Genomic DNA, 21,265 nt, shown 5'->3' with positions numbered 1-21,265 from the left:
GAATTTTAAATTTTTTGGTGAAGAATTCCCTCAAGAGTACTAGATGCAATTTGGGTGCGGGCAGCTCGATGGGGATACGGGTGCAAGGGGGAACCTGGATGCACAGGGGCTCGGTGCAGGGTTCTGGGTGCAGGGGCAATGGGACTCTGCAGGAAAGTCCAGATGAAGGTGGTTAAGATTCAGTGGGGAGAAGGGGTGGACTCAGAGTACAGCTGGTTGGGGCTCAGTGGGGTGGGTGTCCAGATGTGGGGGAATCCTGATGCAGGGGGTGAAGCTCAGTAGGGTGGGGTGTGGGGAGACTCCCGATACGGAGGGGGCTCAGTGCTGGGGGTGGGGGTGTCCAGGTGCATGGAGGGGAAGGGTCACTGTACAGGGAACTGCTCCCTTGTCCGCCCAACCCCCATGCATCTCCCCCCAACCGAGCCTTCCTCCCCCACCCCCAAGCCCGGTGGTGTAGAGCTTCCTGCAGCCAGGGGAAGTTTCTGGGGCTTGATCTGACCCAGCCCCAGCTGCTCCGTGCAGGGAAGGAGGAATGGGTACTCAGTCTCCGTTCCCCCTAACCCCCCAGCAGCTGGGATTTACGTCCCTGGGTGGCCAGGGCATCCCGAGACACACACCCTCCCCAACCCGCTGCCTGAACAGCCAGGTCTGAGCTGCTGGGGAAGGGTGAGCGAATACTGGTGCAGCTAGTCTTTGCTTCCCCACAGAACCCATTTTCTGCAAGGAAGCAAATGGAATCTGCAGGGGGAAAGGGTGGGGGAGGGCATTTTTCTGCTGTGCCACAGTTGCGCAGAATTTCCCAGAAGTATGTTATAGTCTGGTGTACATATTCTTCTTTTCCAATCCCTATATTTTTGACATATATTTAGCCTACAGTTTTACAGTAAACCTAATCTTTAATTTTTTTTTCCCCTCACCTTGTCTGTTTCTAGTTCTAAGAAAGTTAAAGCCCAGAGGTGGCAGAAGGGAAGGGAGTAGTGCCCCCACAAGGGAAATATTGTGGTTTCTGCCCCTGCATAAACTCGTCTGGAGGGGTTGATGAGAGCAGGACACAGGGGGTGGGGCAACAGCTATGAGGCTCAAGATCAGGACCTAGAGAGGCCTGAGCAGCTGTGGTGAGGATTTGGATCAGGCCAGGAAGCAGGACCCAGAAGGGGTTGAACAGCAGCCGTGAGGCCCAGGATTGGGTTGGGGAGCAGAGAATGAAACCCAGAGAGGCTGGAATGGGCCAGAAAGCAGGTAGGAACTGCCCCAGAATCCTCCTTCCTAGCATGGAACCGTCCGCCCAATCCTCAGTACCTCCCCTTCCTCTCTCCCCATTCACAGGGAGTTTCCACTCCCAACATTCCTCGCCCCTCCCCCCCCCATGAAGGGAGGGAAATTCACTGTGACTATCAAAACAAGGTAGTGCATCAACAGAGACAATGGAAAACCTTTACCTTTGATACATAAACAAAATAAGGATTAGGAAGGTGACAGCAGAATACCTTTTTAAATTCTCTCTCTAAAAAGTGAGAGCACCAACATTCTCTTATGGTCAAGCTTATGGGTCTGCAAGGAAACAGTCATTGAAGGATCCATTGCTTATGTGAATAATAACAGCTGTTCTGCACAAATAGCATAAAAATTAAAGCTTTGCCCTGGATATCAGCAAGGAAATGAAGAGTAAAGTGAACCACTGGCAATGTCAGAAACAATATGCTGGTTTAACTTTTGTGCCAACTGAAGCCTTATATTTTATCTCCCTGCCTCTAAAAATGCCAAGCTCTCCCATGATGACTGTATCCACCTGCCAGTAGTCTAAAATTAAGGGAGAAACTACACAAACAGACTCTACAGGTAGTACACAGAGTGCTCTTCCACTGCTACAGAACAGCCAGGCACTGGTAATATACGTAGCTTTCAAGATTTCAGTTTAAAAGATAAGCAGCATGTCAAGAATGATCTGTGGAAAAGTCAACTTGTTAAACAAGTAAACTATCGCAGAAGTGACCTATTGCATGAAATGTGGTGATTTTGCATTTCAGTTTAAGTCCTTAAGGTACTACTCCCTAATTTAATACATTTGTGCTATTGCTGCTAAAACCCATTATTTTATATTGTGGAAGAGCTCTGACCTTGTCCCCGTGGATCCTGCACTTCCAGGCGGTTTATGCTAGCCTCAGAGGCTCACTGCAACCCTCCTCATAGCCCTTCTCTCTCTATGGCTAGGGTTACAGTCTACTCCCCCTTTTCATCATAAGCCAGCAAGGAGGTTGGTGAGAGAACTCCCACAATATCTATTGTCCCTGCGGGCTTATTCCAGAACAGTTTAGCCTCCTGTCCTGACAGGGGCCTGTCTTCCCATCCCAGGACGTGTTTCTGTAGTGGCGGGCTGGGACAGCTCTCCCGCTTCTCTCTCAACACCTTCTTCACCCTTACCTTAGGGCTCCCTTTCCAGTGGCTTGAGGGTGTCTTCATTACCCAGCCCTTCAGCCGCACTTCCTCTCCTCTGGCTCTCCTCGGCCTGACTGGAGTGAGCTCTTTTATAGTATCAGAGAGGCCTTAATTAGAATCAGGTGTTCACATTAGCTTAACGGCCTCACCTGACTCTTTGCAGGTTAATTGGAGTCATGTGTCAACCCTAGCCTGGAGCAGCCCCTGCTCTGGTCAGTCAAGGAACAGAAAACTGCTTATCCAGCGGCCAGTATATCTGCCTTCTATTACTCTGCTGTACCCAACTGGCCTGGATCTATCACAATAGCTAGAAAAAAATCAATAAGACTAAAGTTTGATCATGGAACTCCATGATTTTCATGTGTTTAAGTATCTCTGTCTCAACATTTTGGAGCATTTAAAGGCATATGAGTAGGTAGACAGGTAGGCACGAGTGAAGAGTTGAACACAATAGACCGCTGCAAAGTCAATCCTGAACTGAATGTTAATTCAAAGCAGGAATTAAATGACAACACTGCAGCAATACAAAGGACAAAATGGACAGACTAGGAAAAAACTTGAATTCGCAAGGTATTCTATGGTTTCTTCTACATCTCCCACACCTAAGGGTAAAATAAAACTGTTTTCGTAACTGTTGTTCTTTTCATAACTGTTGTTCTTAAAAGATATGTTGCTCATGTCTATTCCATTGTAGGTGTGCGCGCGCCCACGTGTGCAGTCAGAGATGTTTGCCTTAGCGGTATCGGTAGGGTCAGCTGTGGCACCCTCTGGAGTGCCACGCTATATCCTCCTGGCCACTGGCTCTGTGCCCTCTCAGTTCCTTCTGAGACAACTCCAGCAGAGGAGGAGGAGGATGGGTAATGGAATGCATGTGAGCAACACATCTCGAAGAACAGTTACAAAGGTGAGTAGCCGTTGTTTCTTCTTTGAGTGCTTGCTCATGTTGATTCCATTGTAGGTGACTCTCAAGCAGAATCCTCTGAGGTCGGCTCAGAGTTCACAGTCTTGCATATTGGAGCATTGCTCTGCCAAAGCCATCATCATCTTGAGCTTGCTGGGTCAGCATATATTTAGATGAGAATGTGTGGACGGACGACCAGGTTGCGGCGTGACAAATTTATTGGACTGGCACCTGAGCGAGGAAGGCTGCCGATTACGCCTGTGCCTTAGATGAGTGAGCCCTCATGATTGCCAGCGGGGGCACCTTCACCAGCTCACAACAGTAGCGGATGCAGGCTGTGATCCAAGAGGAGATTCTCTGGACAGACACTGGGCAACCCTTCACCCTGTCTGCAACAGCAACAAACTGTGTTGACCTATGGAACGGCTTGTTTCTATCTATGTAGAAGACCAGCACCCATCTGATGTCCAGGATATGCAGCCTGCGTTCCTCATCTGTCGCATGAAGCTTTGGACCAAGTACTAGTAAGTATAGGTCCTGACCAGTATGAAACTGGGAAATGACCTTGGGCAGAAAAGGCGGGTGCTGGCCCTTGTCCTTATAGAACATCTATATATACATATATAATGTATATGGTGGCTCTGATGTGAGCACCCTGATCTCGGACATGCTGTAGGTTGAAGTTATAGCAACCAAGATGACAACCTTCCAGGAGAGAAGCAGGAGAGAGTAGGAAGCCAAAGGTTCGAAGAGGGGGACCCATGAGCCTTGACAGAACAAGATTCAGGTCCCAAGAGGCAACCGGGTTCAGGTGCTCCAGACCTTTCAGGAACTGTGCCATCATGGGATGGGCGAAGACTGACTTGCCTTGAAATGGAAGGTGGAACACCAAAATGACTGCCAGGTGTACCCTGACCAAAAGATAGCGACAGGCCCTGGATCTTAAAGTGCAGCACATCGTCCATGAAGTGCAGCAGGGCCTCTTCAGCACGAATGTGTCGATCAGAGACTCAACATGTGACCCGCTTCCACTTCGCCACTAGGTAGCCATGGTGGAGGGTTTCCTGCTGCCCAGCAGGACCTGTGACACCAGCGGAGCACTCCGGTTTGTCCATACTTAGCCAGGCAGTAGCCAATCTGTCAAATGCAGTGTTGCCAGGTTCGGATTCAGCACATTGCCGTGGTTCTGGGACAGCAAATCCAGCTGAAGAGGCAGCGGCAGCAAGGTGGCTGCTAAAAGATTCAGCAGTATGCTGAACCAATGTTGGCAAGGCCACGCTGGGGCTATGAGGCTAACAGTTGCTTTGTCTTGCTTCACCTTTAGCAGGACTTAAAACCCGGAGACCGGGGCATGCCCCACCTGGGGCAAAGTCCCCACCGGGACATTAATTAAACACTTAACAGCTACTTAACAACTAACTAAAATGATTGGTTTCAGAGTAACAGCTGTGTTAGTCTGTATTCGCAAAAAGAAAAGGAGTACTTGTGGCACCTTAGAGACTAACAAATTTATTTGAGCATAAGCTTTCGTGAGCTACAGCTCACTTCATCGGATGCATTTGATGGAAAATACAGTGGGGAGATTTATATACACGCACAGAGAACATGAAACAATGGGTTTTATCACACACACTGTAAGGAGAGTGATCACTTAAGATGAGCCATCACCAGCAGTGGGGGGTGGGGGGAGAGGAAAACATTTCATGGTGACAAGCAAGGTAGGCCATTTCCAGCAGTTAACAAGAACATCTGAGGAACAGTGGGGGTGGGGGAGAAAACATGGGGAAATAGTTTTACTTTGTGCAATGACTCATCCACTCCCAGTCTCCATTCAAGCCTAAGTTAATTGTATCCAGTTTGCAAATTAATTCCAATTCAGCAGTCTCCCGTTCGAGTCTGTTTTTGAAGTTTTTTTGTTGAAGGATAGCCACCCTCAGGTCTGTAATCGAGTGACCAGAGAGATTGAAGTGTTTTTGAATGTTATAATTCTTGACGTCTGATTTGTGTCCATTTATTCTTTTACGTAGAGACTGTCCAGATTGACCAATGTACATGGCAGAGGGGCATTGCTGGCACATGATGGCATATATCACATTGGTAGATGCGCAGGTGAACGAGCCTCTGATAGTTTGGCTGATGTGATTAGGCCCTATGATGATGTCCCCATCTTTTCCTTGGGTCCAGATGATGATGATGTCATCAATGTAGCGCAGTCAGGAACAGTATCCCTGATAATGTCACGGCTAACCTGGTGGCTGAACTTTGTGATTTGCCCCTCCCGCTGCTGGTGATGGCTCATCTTAAGTGATCACTCTCCTTACAGTGTGTATGATAAAACCCATTGTTTCATGTTCTCTGTGTGTGTATATAAATCTCCCTGCTGTATTTTCCACCAAATGCATCCGATGAAGTGAGCTGTAGCTCACGAAAGCTTATGCTCAAATAAATTTGTTAGTCTCTAAGGTGCCACAAGTACACCTTTTCTTTTAACAAGTGATTGAACTATTTACAGCTGGAAGCACAAGGCTGAGATATGAGGGGAAAAAAACGCTGACAGCTTGCAAAGCAAGGGACAGAGGCGCTCCGACTGACCACCATGGGCTGTCAGAAGGAACTGAAAGGGCGTAGAGCCAGCAGAGCCTGATATACCACGACATGAGCGCAACACTCCAGAGGGCACCACAGCCGACCTCTACGGCAAAAGTCTCCGACGACCACGCACATGGGCCCGCACACACCTACGATGCAATCAACATGAGCAAGCACTCGAAGAAGCAGCTAGAGTTGGGTTTGTTATACAAAAAGGAAAAGAACTCAAATAGGCATTCAAATGAAGTGAAGTTTAAAAAATGAATCTGAAAGCTCTACATGCTGGTATTACCATTGGATTACACCAAGGGTAGTCAATAGGCAGACCGGAGGACAAATCCAGACCTCCAGATGCTTTTCAATGGATGCTGCAGCTGAGCCGGGGCTGGAGTACCCCTCTCAGTCTGTGCCCAGATTGCCCCCGACCCAGGCCCCTTGCTCCAGGGACTGATCCACCACCCCCTCACTCCAGGAACCAATACCCCCACCCTGCCCCAACTGTACCCAGCCCCTCATTCTGGGGACCGACTCCCTCCCCCTGATGCCTCCTGCTCCCAAGTGGACTCCAGAGTCTCCCACCCCAGCCTCGTGTCCTCCCCACCCACCATCCTTCGAGGCCAGTCCCAAAAGCCCTCACCAGTCCCTCTCCAACCCCAACTGGCCTCTTTCCTTCCCAATTTCTGCCACATCCCAGCCTCCTACCATCTCTCTAGGGCTGGTATCTGGAGTCTCCTTGGTCCCTCCCACTTTCCAATGCCTCCTTCCTGTGTCTCTGCTAACCCAGCCCACAAAACAGCATCGCATTACTAGCCGGATCATAGTCCAATAGCTTCACCTCCTGGTTCTGAGCTCAAAAGTACTCACACACACTCACACCCTGCTTTGTTGCCCAGATCCCAGCCCATACCCATTCCTGCTACTTGGCTCAATTGGGGGCACGGAGGAATATTGGGGAGGGAACAGCAACGCCAGGTGGTGCAGGCCACCCCCCCGTGTGTCCCGTTTTCAGTTTAGGGAAATATGGTCACCCTACTCTTCGGGTGGGGAGCCAACGAGTGATCAGGGAGTTGGGGGGGGCAACTGGAGGGTATGGGGAGGAGAGCTGAACTTTGATCAAGAAATTTGACACTTGACAAAATATAATTGACTACCCCTGGCTTACACAATTAATAAGTTCTATCAGTCTTAACAAGCAGACATCAATTTGTTTTCAATAGAGGACAAGTTCTTTGAACAACTTTGTACAGATATAAATTGGAAGTTTAAAGTACCATAACTTAACAAGGACCATTGCTTTAATCATACTTAATGTGTATGACAACATTTATAAATATGACCATAACATTTTTTACTTACTTCATCCTTGTTGCATGTAAAGAAAAAATTATTTTATTAGAAAAATAACTTACATTATATTTGTATCTGCATCTTATATTTCAAAAGGCTTGGCACAGCCCATGCATAAAAAGCAACTGTAGTCATGTCCTTCAAAACTTCACACCGAGAAACCCAAAAGCATATTTTTATCTTAAATTTGAGCTTTCCCACCCTCACTCCATTAGTATCCTGATACCAACATTTCATCCATGTGGAAACCGCCCCCTCACTCACAAGGTATATAAAAACGAAAGAAAAAAGAAAAACATCACAACATATTAATACTGCTAAAATGCATTTTCCCAGGCAGTGATCTCAAGCATGTTGTCTCCAATGTTCCCTTACTGAGTAAAGTGACATTTTAATTCCATCAACTCGGTGCCTCAAAATTAGCTGAAACTTTTTAAAAACTTCTGCTCCTTCCCATTAAGTATACTTTTAGCACCAATTTTATTTGGGGGATGGGGGAAGATATGTTAACAGCCACTACAAAACAAGTTTATACGGCCAACATCCAGTCCAGATTCCTGCCTTGTGATACGTTACGTGAACTAATTGCCAGTATATAAAACGGATAACTAGAAAGATGGAGTAAATTACATAGAAACTTGTCTTCAGGATGCTATTAATGATATCTAGAAGCAATTACAGTTTATAGTGAAACTTACTACTGCTTTTTGTGAAGGTGTTGGAAACAAGTTAAGTAAAAATAATTCTTGACTTTTACATGGATTTTTAAACACTAAAGTCTTCAACAGGATGGATTTATAAGTGGTTTAGTTATTAATAACTTGTTTTCTTACAGTAAAGCCCTTGCTTTCTGTACTTCATTTAGCTGCTTGTTGATATTAATGGGATAGGAGTTAAAGTCCAAGTCATAGCACAGAGTTATGCAGAATGTTTTATCTGGAAGCAAGAGACAGATGTGCCAGCAAAAGCATAGTTCACAACAAACTTACCCACAAAAGTGACATATGAATGATTTTAACTATCAGAGCTTTTTACAAGTGTTAGATTCAGTGACCAAAAACTATTAAAAAAAATTAAGACAAAAATAAGGAGGCAAGGAATATTCAGCTTTTTAAAACTAGACAAAAAATTACTGTTCCATTAAGGGAAAGAAGGAAAAAGTCAAGTATCAAAAAAACAAGTTTTTAAAAGGGTTAAATTCTTACCTCAAATTGAGGCCAATTCATTGACATCCCTGGACCATGATTAGCTCTAAACCACCTCAGATCTTCAATAGCATCTGCAGTTTTGATATTCTGCTCCAATTCACGATAGATATTTTTGTAACTATAAGACAAATTTGTTTTCTCATTTAATATATATGTTTGCTAGAAATCTGGTAAACCCACTAACCAGAATAGAAAAATGTATATTTTTACCATGATTTACATGAGCCAAAACACCATGAGCCAAGATTTACATGAGCCAAAACACCATGATTTACATGAGGACAAATACATCTGTATGAAATTCTTGTGCAAAACTTAGTAATAATGGCAAAATAAAAAGAAAAGCTATATAGCCCAGATATTGAGTTTTTGATAAATAAAACAAACACGACCTTGAGAGTTAAGTCATTTTATGTACCGCCCTCTGTGTAACCATTAATCAGTGATAGCAAATTATACGTGATAAATGTTTACGAGTTTGTGTATGAACTCATTTATAATATTGCCTAAAAAGCCAGTTATGCAAATTTTCATCAAGCTTGCCTAGTCTAGTCTGGAGACGGTTTTTATTATAGTTTTAGTATAGAACTAATGAATTCTAATGTAAATTATGCTCAAACACATTTACTAGGAAAATTAAGCTAAACTAGAAAAACCTGAAATGCCAGAAATCTGAAGTATAGTCAATAGGAATCTGAATTTTTAATACAAAGAATTAACCCAATTATTGGCCATTCTGTTTCCTTACAATATATATTTCCTGGCAATGTTGTCAGCAATTAGAGTAATCTGTGCAAGAAAAGAGAAAAAGATAAAGTGTAAAAATAGCCTTCAGAACAAAGATATGGGCAAGATCCCAAATAATGGTGGACTCTCTTTAAAACAGTTACTTCACATTTTAATCCATTTCAAATGGAAACCTGTTTCAATATCTCCAGTACAACTTCAGTCTTGTCCCTTTAACAATTAGTTTCAGACATGTTTATGCAGTTATATCTGTGTAGTCTGAGATTAATGAATTCTAGTTTAGCCTGTCAAAAACCAAGTGTTATTTCAAGCCACTACAAGCATATTTAACTTTCTGTTCTGCCATTTTTATATTCTAAACTCTAAAATCTAAATTAAATTCTAAAGAGGATTTCTTTTTAATAATTGGCAAGCGTTCACTTCTGAAAACCTTAATTAAGAGTGGAACAAAAAAAAAATCTCAAGTCACTAAATTTTAAAGCAGGCTACCAGATTATCATCTTTTCCCAACATCTGATCCTGAACAAAAGTAATAAATTAAATAATGGAAATGGCTTAACATTAAGTTATTAGAATCTTTAGATTTAATGCCATATAAAAGACACATACTTCAGAATGACTATTGTAAACTCTAGTTTACTGGATGCACAATATTTAATGGCCACATTAAAGCAATTTTAGCAAGAAATGTTTTAAGTCTTAAATTTACCTCACATCATTAGATAAGTCAAGGTGTTTCTGAACTTCTAGTAACACTTCCCGGAAGAAACGCAGACGTTTTTCCTCAAACTGCTGACATTGTTCAAATACCTGCTCCATATTTTCCATATACTGAGGTGTAACATGATCCAGGTCTTTCAGTGATTTTTCATACTTTTCTTTTGTCTGAAAAAGATGCAGTGCAAGTTGTTCTTGCTGTTACTAATGGCCTATAACAAGAGGTTCACAGAATGGAGAACTGGTCAATACTGTAACAGTCAATATTGAGACTATAATAGGAACATCTGCTTTATTTATCTTAGTAAAGTTAATTTGTTCTAGGTCATATGTTACGCAACAGCTCAGACTGCCATAAGAGGGGGCAATTTTCATTTGCAAGGTAATGAAATCTTGTAAAAGTGTTGAAAGCAATTGAGCTAATGAGAATATGAATCACCTAGGGCTATCTAGATTCTATTTTCTTTAAGCATTTTAAGTACCATATGTAGCAGTTCCAGAGACATCTGTAAAGCGGTCACATTCAGATGACTGGTGATAAGATCAGGAGACAGCCAAGAAAGAGCAGTTACCTTACAGTAACTATGATTCAAAAAGTGCTGTCCATGTGCATTCCACTTCTGCTACACATGTGCCCAATGCACACAAAATCAGATTATTTTGGCTAGCAGCGTCTGTTGGGGCTGTGGCTGTACTCTGGATGCTCTTGCATGCCACCACCCAAGGACACAAAAGGCAGGCCCAGCCATCTCTCAATTCCTTCACTAATACAGAATCCAGATGGTATAGGACTCCATAGCAGGAATGGAGGGCGAGTCATGGAATCCATATTATGATATAGTTAAATTAGATCCATCCTTGTATGATTTAATACAGATACCCATTTAGACAATCTTTGGGTGGATGTTTCCTGACCTTTAACCCTATCTACAAATGGTATAAAACAGCCCAGGGAAGCTCCTGAAGGGTCTTGTTCTGTCCAGATAATATAAAAGAGCCCTAGCCACATCAAGGCTGTGCAGCTCAGCTTTCCCTTAGTTTGTGGGGTTTGGGGAAGAAAACTGGCAGAATCTGTTGATTTAAGTAAAAATAAAGAAAATTCTGGTAAAAACTTAGAGTGCAGCCTAAATTACTTTGTCTTTGTGAAACATCGTGTGAGGTCAACCAGCCATGTGGAATTTCTCCTATCCTCCAAGTTAATGTTACAGCAACTAAAGAGATACTCTTTATGGACAGATGATATAAAGAGCAGGTTGCTAGGGCTCAAAGATGATCCCATTAAACCACCTAATGCCATGTTGAGGTTCCAGGAAGGAGGGGATTCCTGAACTGGGAAATACATGAATGAGACTCTTGAGGAATCTATTCACTATATGGTGAGAAAATAGCATGCAACCCCCGAAACATGAAGTGATGTGCTGCTATTGCTACCAAATGTACCCTTACAGAGCCAATGGATAGTCCTGAATGCTTTACGAATAGAAGACAGTCCTGAATAGCAGAAATTAGAGCTTCCAAAGGAAGATCTTTTCCATTTAGCTCAATCTAGTTGAATGGTTTTTGCTATGCACTGAGATGTGCTGGATTTCAGCTGAAAAACTTCTTTCAATGGTAGTTAACCAGCCGCATCTACACCCCTATTCACTTTCTCCACACCCTTCGTGATTTTATAGACCTCTGTTATATCCCCCTTAGTCTCTTTTCAAGGCTGAACAGTCTGTGTTTTTAATCTCATATGGATGCTGTTCCATACCCTTTATCATTTTTGTTGCCCTTTTCTGTACCTTTTCTAATTCTAAACTATCTTTTTTGTGATGGGGAGACTGGAACAGCACGCAGTATTCAAGGCGTGGATTTATATAGTGGCATTACGATATTTTATTTCTTATCCATCTCTTTCACAATGTTTCGTAACATTCTGTTAGCTTTGACGGCCGCTGCACACCGAGCGGATGTTTGCAAATAATTTTTCACCATGACTTCAAGATCTCTTTTGTGAGTGATGTCAGCTAATTTAGATCCCATCATTTTGTATGTATAGTTGGGACTATGTTTTCTAATGTGCATTACTTTGCATTTATCAACACTGAATTTCACCTGCTACTTTGTTGCCCAGTCACCCATTTTTGTGAGATCCTTTTATAACCCTTAGCAGTCTGCTTTGGATTTAACTGTCTTGAGTAACTTTCTATCATTTGCAGATGTTGCCACCTCATTATTTACCCCTTTTTCCAGATCATTTACGATTCTGAGTATGTTGAATAGCACTGGGTCACATACAGATTCCTGCAGGACACAAATATTTACCTCTCACTATTCTGAAAACTGATCACTTATCCTTATCTTTTGTTTCTTGTCTTTTAACCAGTTACTGATCCATGAGAGGACCTCTTGCCCATATGCTCAGGGTTTAGCTGATTGCCATATTTGGGGTCGGGAAGGAATTTTCCTCCAGGACAGATTGGAGAGGCCCTGGAGGTTTTTCGCCTTCCTCTGTAGCATGGGGCATGGGTGACTGGAGGGAGGCTTCTCTGCTCCTTGAAGTCTTTAAACCATGATTTAAGGACTTCAGTAGCTCAGACATAGGTGAGGTTTTTTGTTGGAGTGGGTGGTTGAGATTCTGTGGCCTGCACTGTGCAGGAGGTTGGACTAGATGATCAGAATGGTCCCTTCTGACCTTAGTATCTATGAATCTATGAATCTCACCTCTTATCCTATGACAGCTTACTTTGGGTTTTCTGAAAGTTCAAGTATACTATATCCACTGGATCACCCTTGTCCAAAAGTTTGTTGACCCCCTCAAAGAATTCTAATAGATTAATGAAGCATGATTTCCCATTACAAAAATCATGTTCACTCTTTCCCAACAAATAGTGTTCATCTATGCATCTGATAATTCTGTTCTTTAGTACAGTTTCAACCAATTTAGTTGGTACTGAAGTTAGGCTTACTGGCCTGTAATTGCCATGATTGCCTCTGGAGCCCTTTTTAAACTATTAGTATCATATTAACTATCCTCCAGTCATGTGGTGCAGAAGCTGATTTAAGTAATAGATTACATATCATAGTTAGTAGTCGTGCAATTTCATATTTGAGTTCCTTCAAAACTCCTGGGTGAATACCATCTTGCCCTGGAGACTTACTATTGTTTAATTTATCATTTTGTTCCAAAATCTCCTCTACTGATACCTCAATCGGGGACAGTTCCTCAGATGTCTTATCTAAAAAGACTGGTTCACGTGTGGAAATTTCCCTCATATCCTCAGCAATAAAGACTGATGCAAAGAATTCATGCAGCTTCTCCGCAACGGCTTCATCTTTCTTGAATGCTCCTTTAGCATCTTGATTATCCAGTGGCCCCACTGATTGTTTAGCAGGCCTCCTGCTTCTGATGTATTTCATTTTTTTGCAGCTAGTTTCTGAGTCTTTTGCTAGTTGCTCTTCAAATTCTTTTTTGGCCTACCTAATACTTTTACACTCCACTTGTCAGAATTTATGCTCCTTTCTATTTTCCTCAGTAGGATTTAAACTTCCAGTTTTTAAAGGATGCCTTTTTGCCTCTTACCACTTCTTTTACTTTGTTGTTTCACTATGGTAGCACTTTTTTTTTTTGATTCTCTTACTGTGTTTTTTAATTTGGGGTATACATTTAATTTGAGCCTCTATTGTGGTGTTAAACTTTCCATGCCACTTGCAGGCATTTTGTTCTTGTGATTGTTCCTTTTAATTTGCATTTAACTAGCTTCTTCATTTTTGCATAGTTCCCCTTTCTGAAGTTAAATCTCACTGTGGTGGGCTTCTTTGATATCCCCCCCCCTTCCCCAAAGATATTTAAATTCAATTATATTATGGTTGCTATTACCAAGTGATTCAGCTAGATCCTGTGCTCCACTGAGGACTAGAAGAACTGCCTCTCTCCTTGTGGGTTCCAAGACTAGCTGCTCAAAGAAGCAATCATTTATGGTGTCTAGAAATGTTATCTCTGCAGTCTGTCCTGAGGAGACATGTACCCAATCAATGTGGAGATAGTTGAAATCCCTCATTATTATTGAGTTTTTAATTATTATAGCCCCTCTAATCTCGCTGACCATTTCATAGTCACCATCACCATCTTGGTCAGGTGGTCAGTAGTATATTCCTGCTGCCATATTCTTCTTATTCAAGCATGGAATTTCTATCCACAAAGTTTCTATGGTACAGTTTGATTCATTTAAGATTTTTACTATATTTGATTCTATGCTGTCTTTCACATACAGTGGCACACCCTCTCCAGCACAACCTACTCTGTCATTCTTATATATTTTGTGCCCTGGTATTACCGTGTCCCATTGATCATCATCATTCCATCAAGCTTCTGTGATACCTATTATCTCAATATCCTTATTTAATAACAGGCCCTCAAGTTCACCCACACTAGTGTTTAGACTTTTAGCATTTGTATATAAGCACTTAAAAAATTTGTCATTTTTTAGCTATCTGCCATTATGCAATGTAACTGAATGTGACTCCTTTGCATTTGACTGTTTCTCTTCAGTTCCCAGCTGTACTTTATCAACTTCTATCCTCTCCTCTTTACTAGGATATAGAGAATCCCCATTAATAGATCCTCCATTAATATGTCTGTCCAAACCACGTGCTCCTCCACACCCGTCGACTTTTCCCCAGCCCCTAGTTTAAAACCTCATCTACAACATTTTTAATTTTACACGTCACCAATCTGGTTCTGTTTTGGTTTAGGTGGAGCCCATCTTTCCTGTATAGGCTCCTCCTTTCCCAAACGGTTCCCCAGTTCCTAATATACCTAAACCCATCCTCAATACACCATCATCTCATCCATGCATTAAGACCCTCCAATTCTGCTTGTCTGTCTGTCCCATTACGTAGAACTGGAAGAATGTCAGAGGTACCAAACAGGGGTTGGTACCAGATCAACTGTGGAGTGCTCTTTCAAGAGGTACTGTGGGTACTCTGACTGGTCCAGTGCTGAATATCAGAGGGACCTATTTGAGCCAGAACTGCCTTTTGGCTGCAAGACTTGAGGAGATGTTTGCCTCATTTTACTAGGCCCCTGGGTGGGTAACCTAGGCCTGTGCTCGTTAGGAAGACACTGTTCCCACATCCCCTTTGATGATTGGATAGACGAGGTCTTAGCTGCTCTATCAAGATCGGTAGCTGAAGCGTTCGATGTCTTAAATAAAGAGAGCCTGGGAGTTTCGAGTAGAGCCCCAGCTCACAGGAGCACTAGATGATGGAGCCTGATCAGGCTTGGTGGGCCCTTCTCTCTCAGATTCAGAAGCTCTCAGAGTGCTCCAGGAGAAAAAGTCTGAGGTAGGCCTCTCTTGCTGTGTGTCCTTTTAGTAAATAAGCAACAGACTGAGAACGCATCAGGGATGTGCCTTATACAAAGTCACTCTAATCACAAAAAATTGTGATTACCAAAAACTATATTTAAAAGTTATGAGAGAAACTGACAAGAACCAGCTAAATCAAATCAAGTTAGATCTATCCTTTAAATGTATGGTTCTTTGATCTATCTCTGACTAGGTCTTTACATCGTACAACATACAGACATAAAAAAGGAATTCACATAGGTCAGGAAATATTAATTATTTGTCCTTTCAATTCAGTGGGAACATACAGAACACTTATTAAAGGTGAGGCTCTGAATATGTACACTAGAACACTTACTACATCTATCTATAATGCTAATAAATCACTACAAGAATGTAATGCTGAGCCCTGGGGGGATCAAGAAAAGGAAAGGCTGTTTTTTCCCCTTCTTACACCCCAGAGAATGGCATCCCATATGGGGAATTACTCAAAAGAGGTGGAGAAGAAAAAGAGCAGAGAGGATCTGAGTGAGTAAAGGATGCCCAAATGGGGCAACTGGTAGGGAAATTTCACAGAAACATTTACTCTTTTTAACATAGCATCAATTTGACTCAATTGCCTTTCATGCACTATTTAACTGTGCTAAAGAGGTACATTCTGCAGTCAAATAAGACAATTTGCATGTTGCAGATGAGCTTTATTACCCCCAGCTCACGGCCCCTCTAAACCGAAAGGGTAATTCAGTCCTCATCCCACCCCTAGAACTCCCTTTCTCCCTTCACACTCTGTGATACTGAAAGCAACAGTACTGTGTAAGGCTCATATATTACCATTGTTATTGTTATAAATCTGCCATTGACATGTGCTGTGGAGAGAGGGTTGTACGTGTTCCTAACACTGTGGCTCTGGCACAAGGACCATAATTTAAAACGTGCCCTGCAGCATATAATGAGTTTGTCACTCCAACATTGCACTCGCTTGTACTGCAGTTCGCTGTGCATATATTCCATACACAGAGATTTGCAAAGTAGCATGCACAGAATGTTAAATGTGAACAGTACACTAGCATGCAGAGTTTACCTTTAGCACATCTTGTTTGCTTTTTTCCACTTTGTCTTGTAATTTCTTAAGTTGTTCTGGATTCAGTGCTGGATCTGCTTTGCTGTTAGTTTCTCGGGATATAGCAAGTTTCTCTTCTTTGCATGCTGCATGGTATGCTTTCTTAGCAGCTTCCACCTACAAATGAAGTTTTGAATCTTTCTGTCTGGTACAATTTACAAATAATCAGCAGCAGCTATGTATGAATGAGTAACTTCACTGTAATGAAAAAATTGGCATTTTGTTTGGAAGAACCTTACATTCAGACCCACTGCTATGCTCAAGCAATTTAATCATAATACAATGTAGGAGAACGAGCGTGAGGAAACTCAATATTATAAGATCCGATATTCTCCTTCCATACAAAATAAGTTACTGTCACTCAGTTTAGCTTAATAAACTTACTGAGGAAAGAAAGATTCAGTTATGCCTCTCAGAAAGCCCTGAATAAAAATTTTTCGCTTGTGTCTGTGTCTCCCCCGTGAGTCCCCTCCCATATACACCTTTAAATAACAGACACAATATTCAACTAAAAAGAAAAGGAGTACTTGTGGCACCTTAGAGACTAACAAATTTATTAGAGCATAAGCTTTCGTGAGCTACAGCTCACTTCATCGAATGCATCCGATGAAGTGAGCTGTAGCTCACGAAAGCTTATGCTCTAATAAATTTGTTAGTCTCTAAGGTGCCACAAGTACTCCTTTTCTTTTTGCGAATACAGACTAACACGGCTGCTACTCTGAAAAATATTCAACTAACCAGTCTCTCCATTTCTCTCAGGATGTTATTTTTTCCTTGAGCTCATTTTTCCTGTAGCATGTGCCTCAACTAACTCCTAAATCCTATATCTGTACAAACAGATGCTGTAAAAGGGCAGAAAAATAGGTTAACTCCACCTTCTCCAGAACTATGCTCAGGCTACTGAGGTTGGCGAGAGGGCAGTGGTTACTGAGAAAATATTAAGAGAAGATTTTTCTTCAGAAGAGGCTCTAAAGCAGACACCTAATTGAGAAAGAATCCAGTAGACTGTTTTTTCTCACTTTAGTGATTTCTATGAGGCATCAATATATTGACGCACAACATGCAAGCTACTGCTGTACCTCTTTTAGCTTTTTTGCCCAGGGTTTCTGTGCTTTTCTGTATCCATCTTCTGCTTCTTTCGTTTCCTTAAATCCTCCCATCATTTGCTTATGAAAGGCCTCCTTCTGCCAGTTCTTGATCTTTTCAAAGTCCTCATTCATCAGTGCACTTTTTATGTCTAGATGTAATTCACTCACTTTTTCAGCTTCTGACATAACTGCATGCCAAGCCTTTTCTACTGTTCCATACTGTGGACCTAAACACAACAGGACAAATCATTTTCAATAAATCACAACACACAGGACTTTCATCCCTAAAAAGCCTTCTCAAGCTATTTGTTGATACTGAGTTCTTATACTGTATTTAGTTGTACATAATCCATAATCCTATTTTGTATTTTACATTTTAAATCAGAGATTAGTGTATTTTCATGCTTTTTTTTAAACATTATGTAATTACAGATTAATAGATTTTAGATCCAGAAAGAACCATTTTGATCATTTAGTCTGACTTTCTCCATAACACCGGCCATAAAATTTAAACCATTAATTCTGACATCAAACTCAATGTGAGGTTAAATTATAACATTTTTAGAAAGACATCTAAATTTGATTTAAAGATTTGTAGTGACTGCAATCCACTACATCCCTTGGTGAATTATTCCAGAGGTTAATTACCTTCTCTAATAAATAACACCTTTTTTTTCAGTTTCAAGATTCAACTTCTAACCACTGGATCTTATTATGCCTTTGACTGTTAGAAAGACCTCTATCATCAGATATTCTCTTCCTAGGTAGGTTCTTGTAGACCAACATCAATTCCCCTCTTAACCATCTCGTCAATAAGCTAAATAGATTGAGTTCCTTAAGTCTGACCATACAGTATGTTTTTCAGTCCTTCCATCATTTGCTGAACCCTCACCAATTTTCAGAATTTTTGTGGCTCTATAAACACTACGAAAGACCACAGTATTCGACTAGTGGCCTCATTAGTGCCACATGCAGAGGTAATAACTTCCCTACTTGATGTATCGCTATTTTGATATAATCTTAATAGCCTATTTGATAGACTTCTGTTTATATACTAAAAAACTGTATTTGCTCTTTTGGTCATAGCACCACGCTGGGCACTGGTGTTAATTTGTAGTCCACAATGATGCCCAAATCTTCTGTAATTATGTACTAATCACAGTCAAAGCAGCCTTCCTTGAAATTGATTTATAGTCCCGTCACTGCTGATACTCCACCAGAACTGCCACTGACTTCTTAATATTCAATTGCAGTCTTCATAATGCATGTCTTCTACCACTACTTACCTGAAAAGTTCTCTTGTACTACACATCTATAAGAACCTCTGAGCAAGGAAGGGAAGATTCACTTGTTTTGACATGAAACAAGCAAGCAAGTCACGGGTGCAGGAATGGATGTCTCAATTTAGTTTAGATAACTGTGCTCATCTTTTACGGCATTTGGTGTTTTTGTAAAGAATCCATTAAGAGGCTAAGAAATTCTGTGCACCCTTTCACCTTGTAATCACTAATGTTGAAATACTCCTTTTGAAACTATTTTCTTCATCTCATGACATTTTGGTTACCTTTTTCCACAAGTTGTTTCCATCTTTTTGCCCATTCTGTAAGCTGCTGAGCATAGGTCTTCTCTATTCTTGCACGTTCATGAATACAGTTCATGAGATCGCTGCAAAGTCTGTGACCATCATCAATTCGTTTTACTGTACGTTTATAATTTCCAACCTAGGAATACAAAAAATATTTAGGAATTGCTACTTGAAAGCTGTGGGCCACAAGAGCGGCAAATCTTCAGGCTATCAGCAATTAACAGAACAGCATGAAAATGGGAACCAAACAGATTATAAAAAACAGTAAGAATCCACTGTTTATAGCATAATTTTCAACAGAAAGGGCTAAGTTAACTTAAAAGAAAGTATGAGAAAATGCATCTTTTGTTTAAATAGGAGAGCTGAATATGAGATTTTAATTTCAAGTACCCCCCCTTTTTCTTTTTTTTCTTTTTCTTTTTTTTTTTTTTTAAACAGAAGACTACAGCGAGCCAACAACAGCTCAAGGGTCACACTCCATGCTTTCCTGCTAAAAATAGTGTGGTCCACTTTGAAAGTTACACTAAGATAAAAACAGAACAACCAACATACATTAACATCAGCACTTCTGCACTACTAGCATCTAGGACTGTAATAAAATTATAGCCCTTTCGTAACGTAATTATGGCTGCAGCTTAAGTTAGTTGCAGGAGAAATTTTTCTTAAGAACAATTGCTTTACAGTATTATTTGATGTTTGCATAATAAAATATTCTAGTTTTTGCCTCCTGATTTTCTACTTTAACCTCAACATAGAAACACAAGATTTTACTTTAACACCCTTCACTAAGGGGTTCAATAGCCACATCCTAATTTGCTGTTCAATGTGTTAAAACAAACTGCACCTTTCTGTATTATGGAAGCTACAGTTAAGATTGAATGAATACAGGAGCACTGTGAAATTTACATTTAGTATGACATTTAAAGGAAATCTCCAGGGTGAGCGAGTACATATAGTTTAAGAATGCAACATGGAAGAGCTCAACCACTTCAAGTCTGGCAGAGACTCAGAGGACAGGCAGCAGATTTTCAACAGTGAAACAGATTAAAATATGGAGTAAGTAAGTAGCTGGCTCTAGAAGGTACTGTAAAGTTCCATTTGGGAAGAAACTGAGAGCCAACACCAGGTCCATTATTAATGTGCAGCCAGTAGAGAAAAAAAATATCCACAGGCACTGTGAAGGTAAACTAAAGCTTTTGTAAACATTAAAACAATTAACAGAATTTGTCCAATCTATAAATATGAGAATTAGTTACTCGTTTGTCAAAACCACTCAACTGCAAAGGAACACAGAATTTGGTTGTCAGGTGGAGGATGAACTTGTATTCAAGTATTTCATATTAAAATGAATTTGACGTCTTCACATCTGGACACTGTCTGATAGTGATCTGAGGTCCTAAACACATGAAGCTGTTCACCAAATCTTTTAGGTTTACTTTTTACAAAATTTTAGCACATAACTTTGTAAATGACTGAAAACTGAACAAGACAGCAAAGTAACCTATCTGTAAATCCACTTGATTCAGAATAGTTCTACAATCAAGTACACGGGTTACTCCTGGCGGAATTTTGTGCCACTGCGTATGCGCAGAATTCATATTCCCCGCATGTCTTTCCTTCCCCGCAGAAAAGTGAGTTTCTGACAAGAAGCCAAGGGAAGCTGCATGAGCAGTCACTCACCACTCCCTAGCTGTGCAGGATCATTGTTTCAGGCACCAGAAGCAGCCGTCAGAGAGGTTAATCGCCGCAGGGCTGGAGACACCCCAGACAGTGGCTCCTACCCTGAGCTGGAATCAGACCCACTCTCAGAAACCTCCCAGAGCTGCAGGAAGCTCAGCATCCTCCCCTGCTTCCTGCCCCCATCGCTTCTCAGTTGTGGAGGGCTAGGGGGGGTTCTGGATTTATGGGGTGAGGTTTGGTGGGAGTATCTGGGTATGGGAGGTCCAGATATATGGGGAGCAGCTCCCCCATCCACCTGGACCTCCCATACCCAGACACCCCCACCAAACCTCACCCCATAAATCCAGAACCACCCCTAGCCCTCCATACCCAAACCCCACACCACTGAACCGCATATCCTGCATCTGGACACTGCTGCATCCAGACCCCCTGCCTCTGGACCTCCACCTCTGCACCCAGGCCACTCCCCCACTGAGCTCCCTGCACTCAAACCCCACCCTGATCCCCCACATCCAGA

The 21,265-nt window shown here is 41.7% G+C and overlaps 1 protein-coding gene across 16 annotated transcripts in view; it reads right to left on the bottom strand.

The window, feature by feature from the left end:
- The window catches only part of PACSIN2 (protein kinase C and casein kinase substrate in neurons 2), a 123,420-nt gene that overhangs the window by 10,117 nt on the left and 92,038 nt on the right, over positions 1–21,265 (bottom strand). For 9 of the 16 annotated variants that reach the window (XM_038377337.2, XM_038377373.2, XM_043515882.1 and 6 more), the window contains 5 exons: positions 19,048–19,204; positions 17,475–17,710; positions 16,357–16,512; positions 9,938–10,113; positions 8,479–8,599 (listed from right to left, as the gene is read on the bottom strand). In XM_038377337.2, coding sequence (XP_038233265.1) covers positions 8,479–8,599; positions 9,938–10,113; positions 16,357–16,512; positions 17,475–17,710; positions 19,048–19,204 — 846 coding nt within the window. Of the gene's footprint in view, positions 1–7,282; positions 7,289–8,478; positions 8,600–9,937; positions 10,114–16,356; positions 16,513–17,474; positions 17,711–19,047; positions 19,205–21,265 lie in introns of all 16 variants that reach the window. The other 7 variants (XM_038377308.2, XM_043515859.1, XM_043515864.1 and 4 more) reach the window with 1 other exon arrangement.

This window comes from Dermochelys coriacea, chromosome 1, assembly GCF_009764565.3.
Source record: "Dermochelys coriacea isolate rDerCor1 chromosome 1, rDerCor1.pri.v4, whole genome shotgun sequence".
NCBI classification, from domain to species: domain Eukaryota; kingdom Metazoa; phylum Chordata; order Testudines; family Dermochelyidae; genus Dermochelys; species Dermochelys coriacea.
Note: the sequence above shows the minus strand (reverse complement) of the source record. Positions and strands in the feature narration are given on the sequence as shown.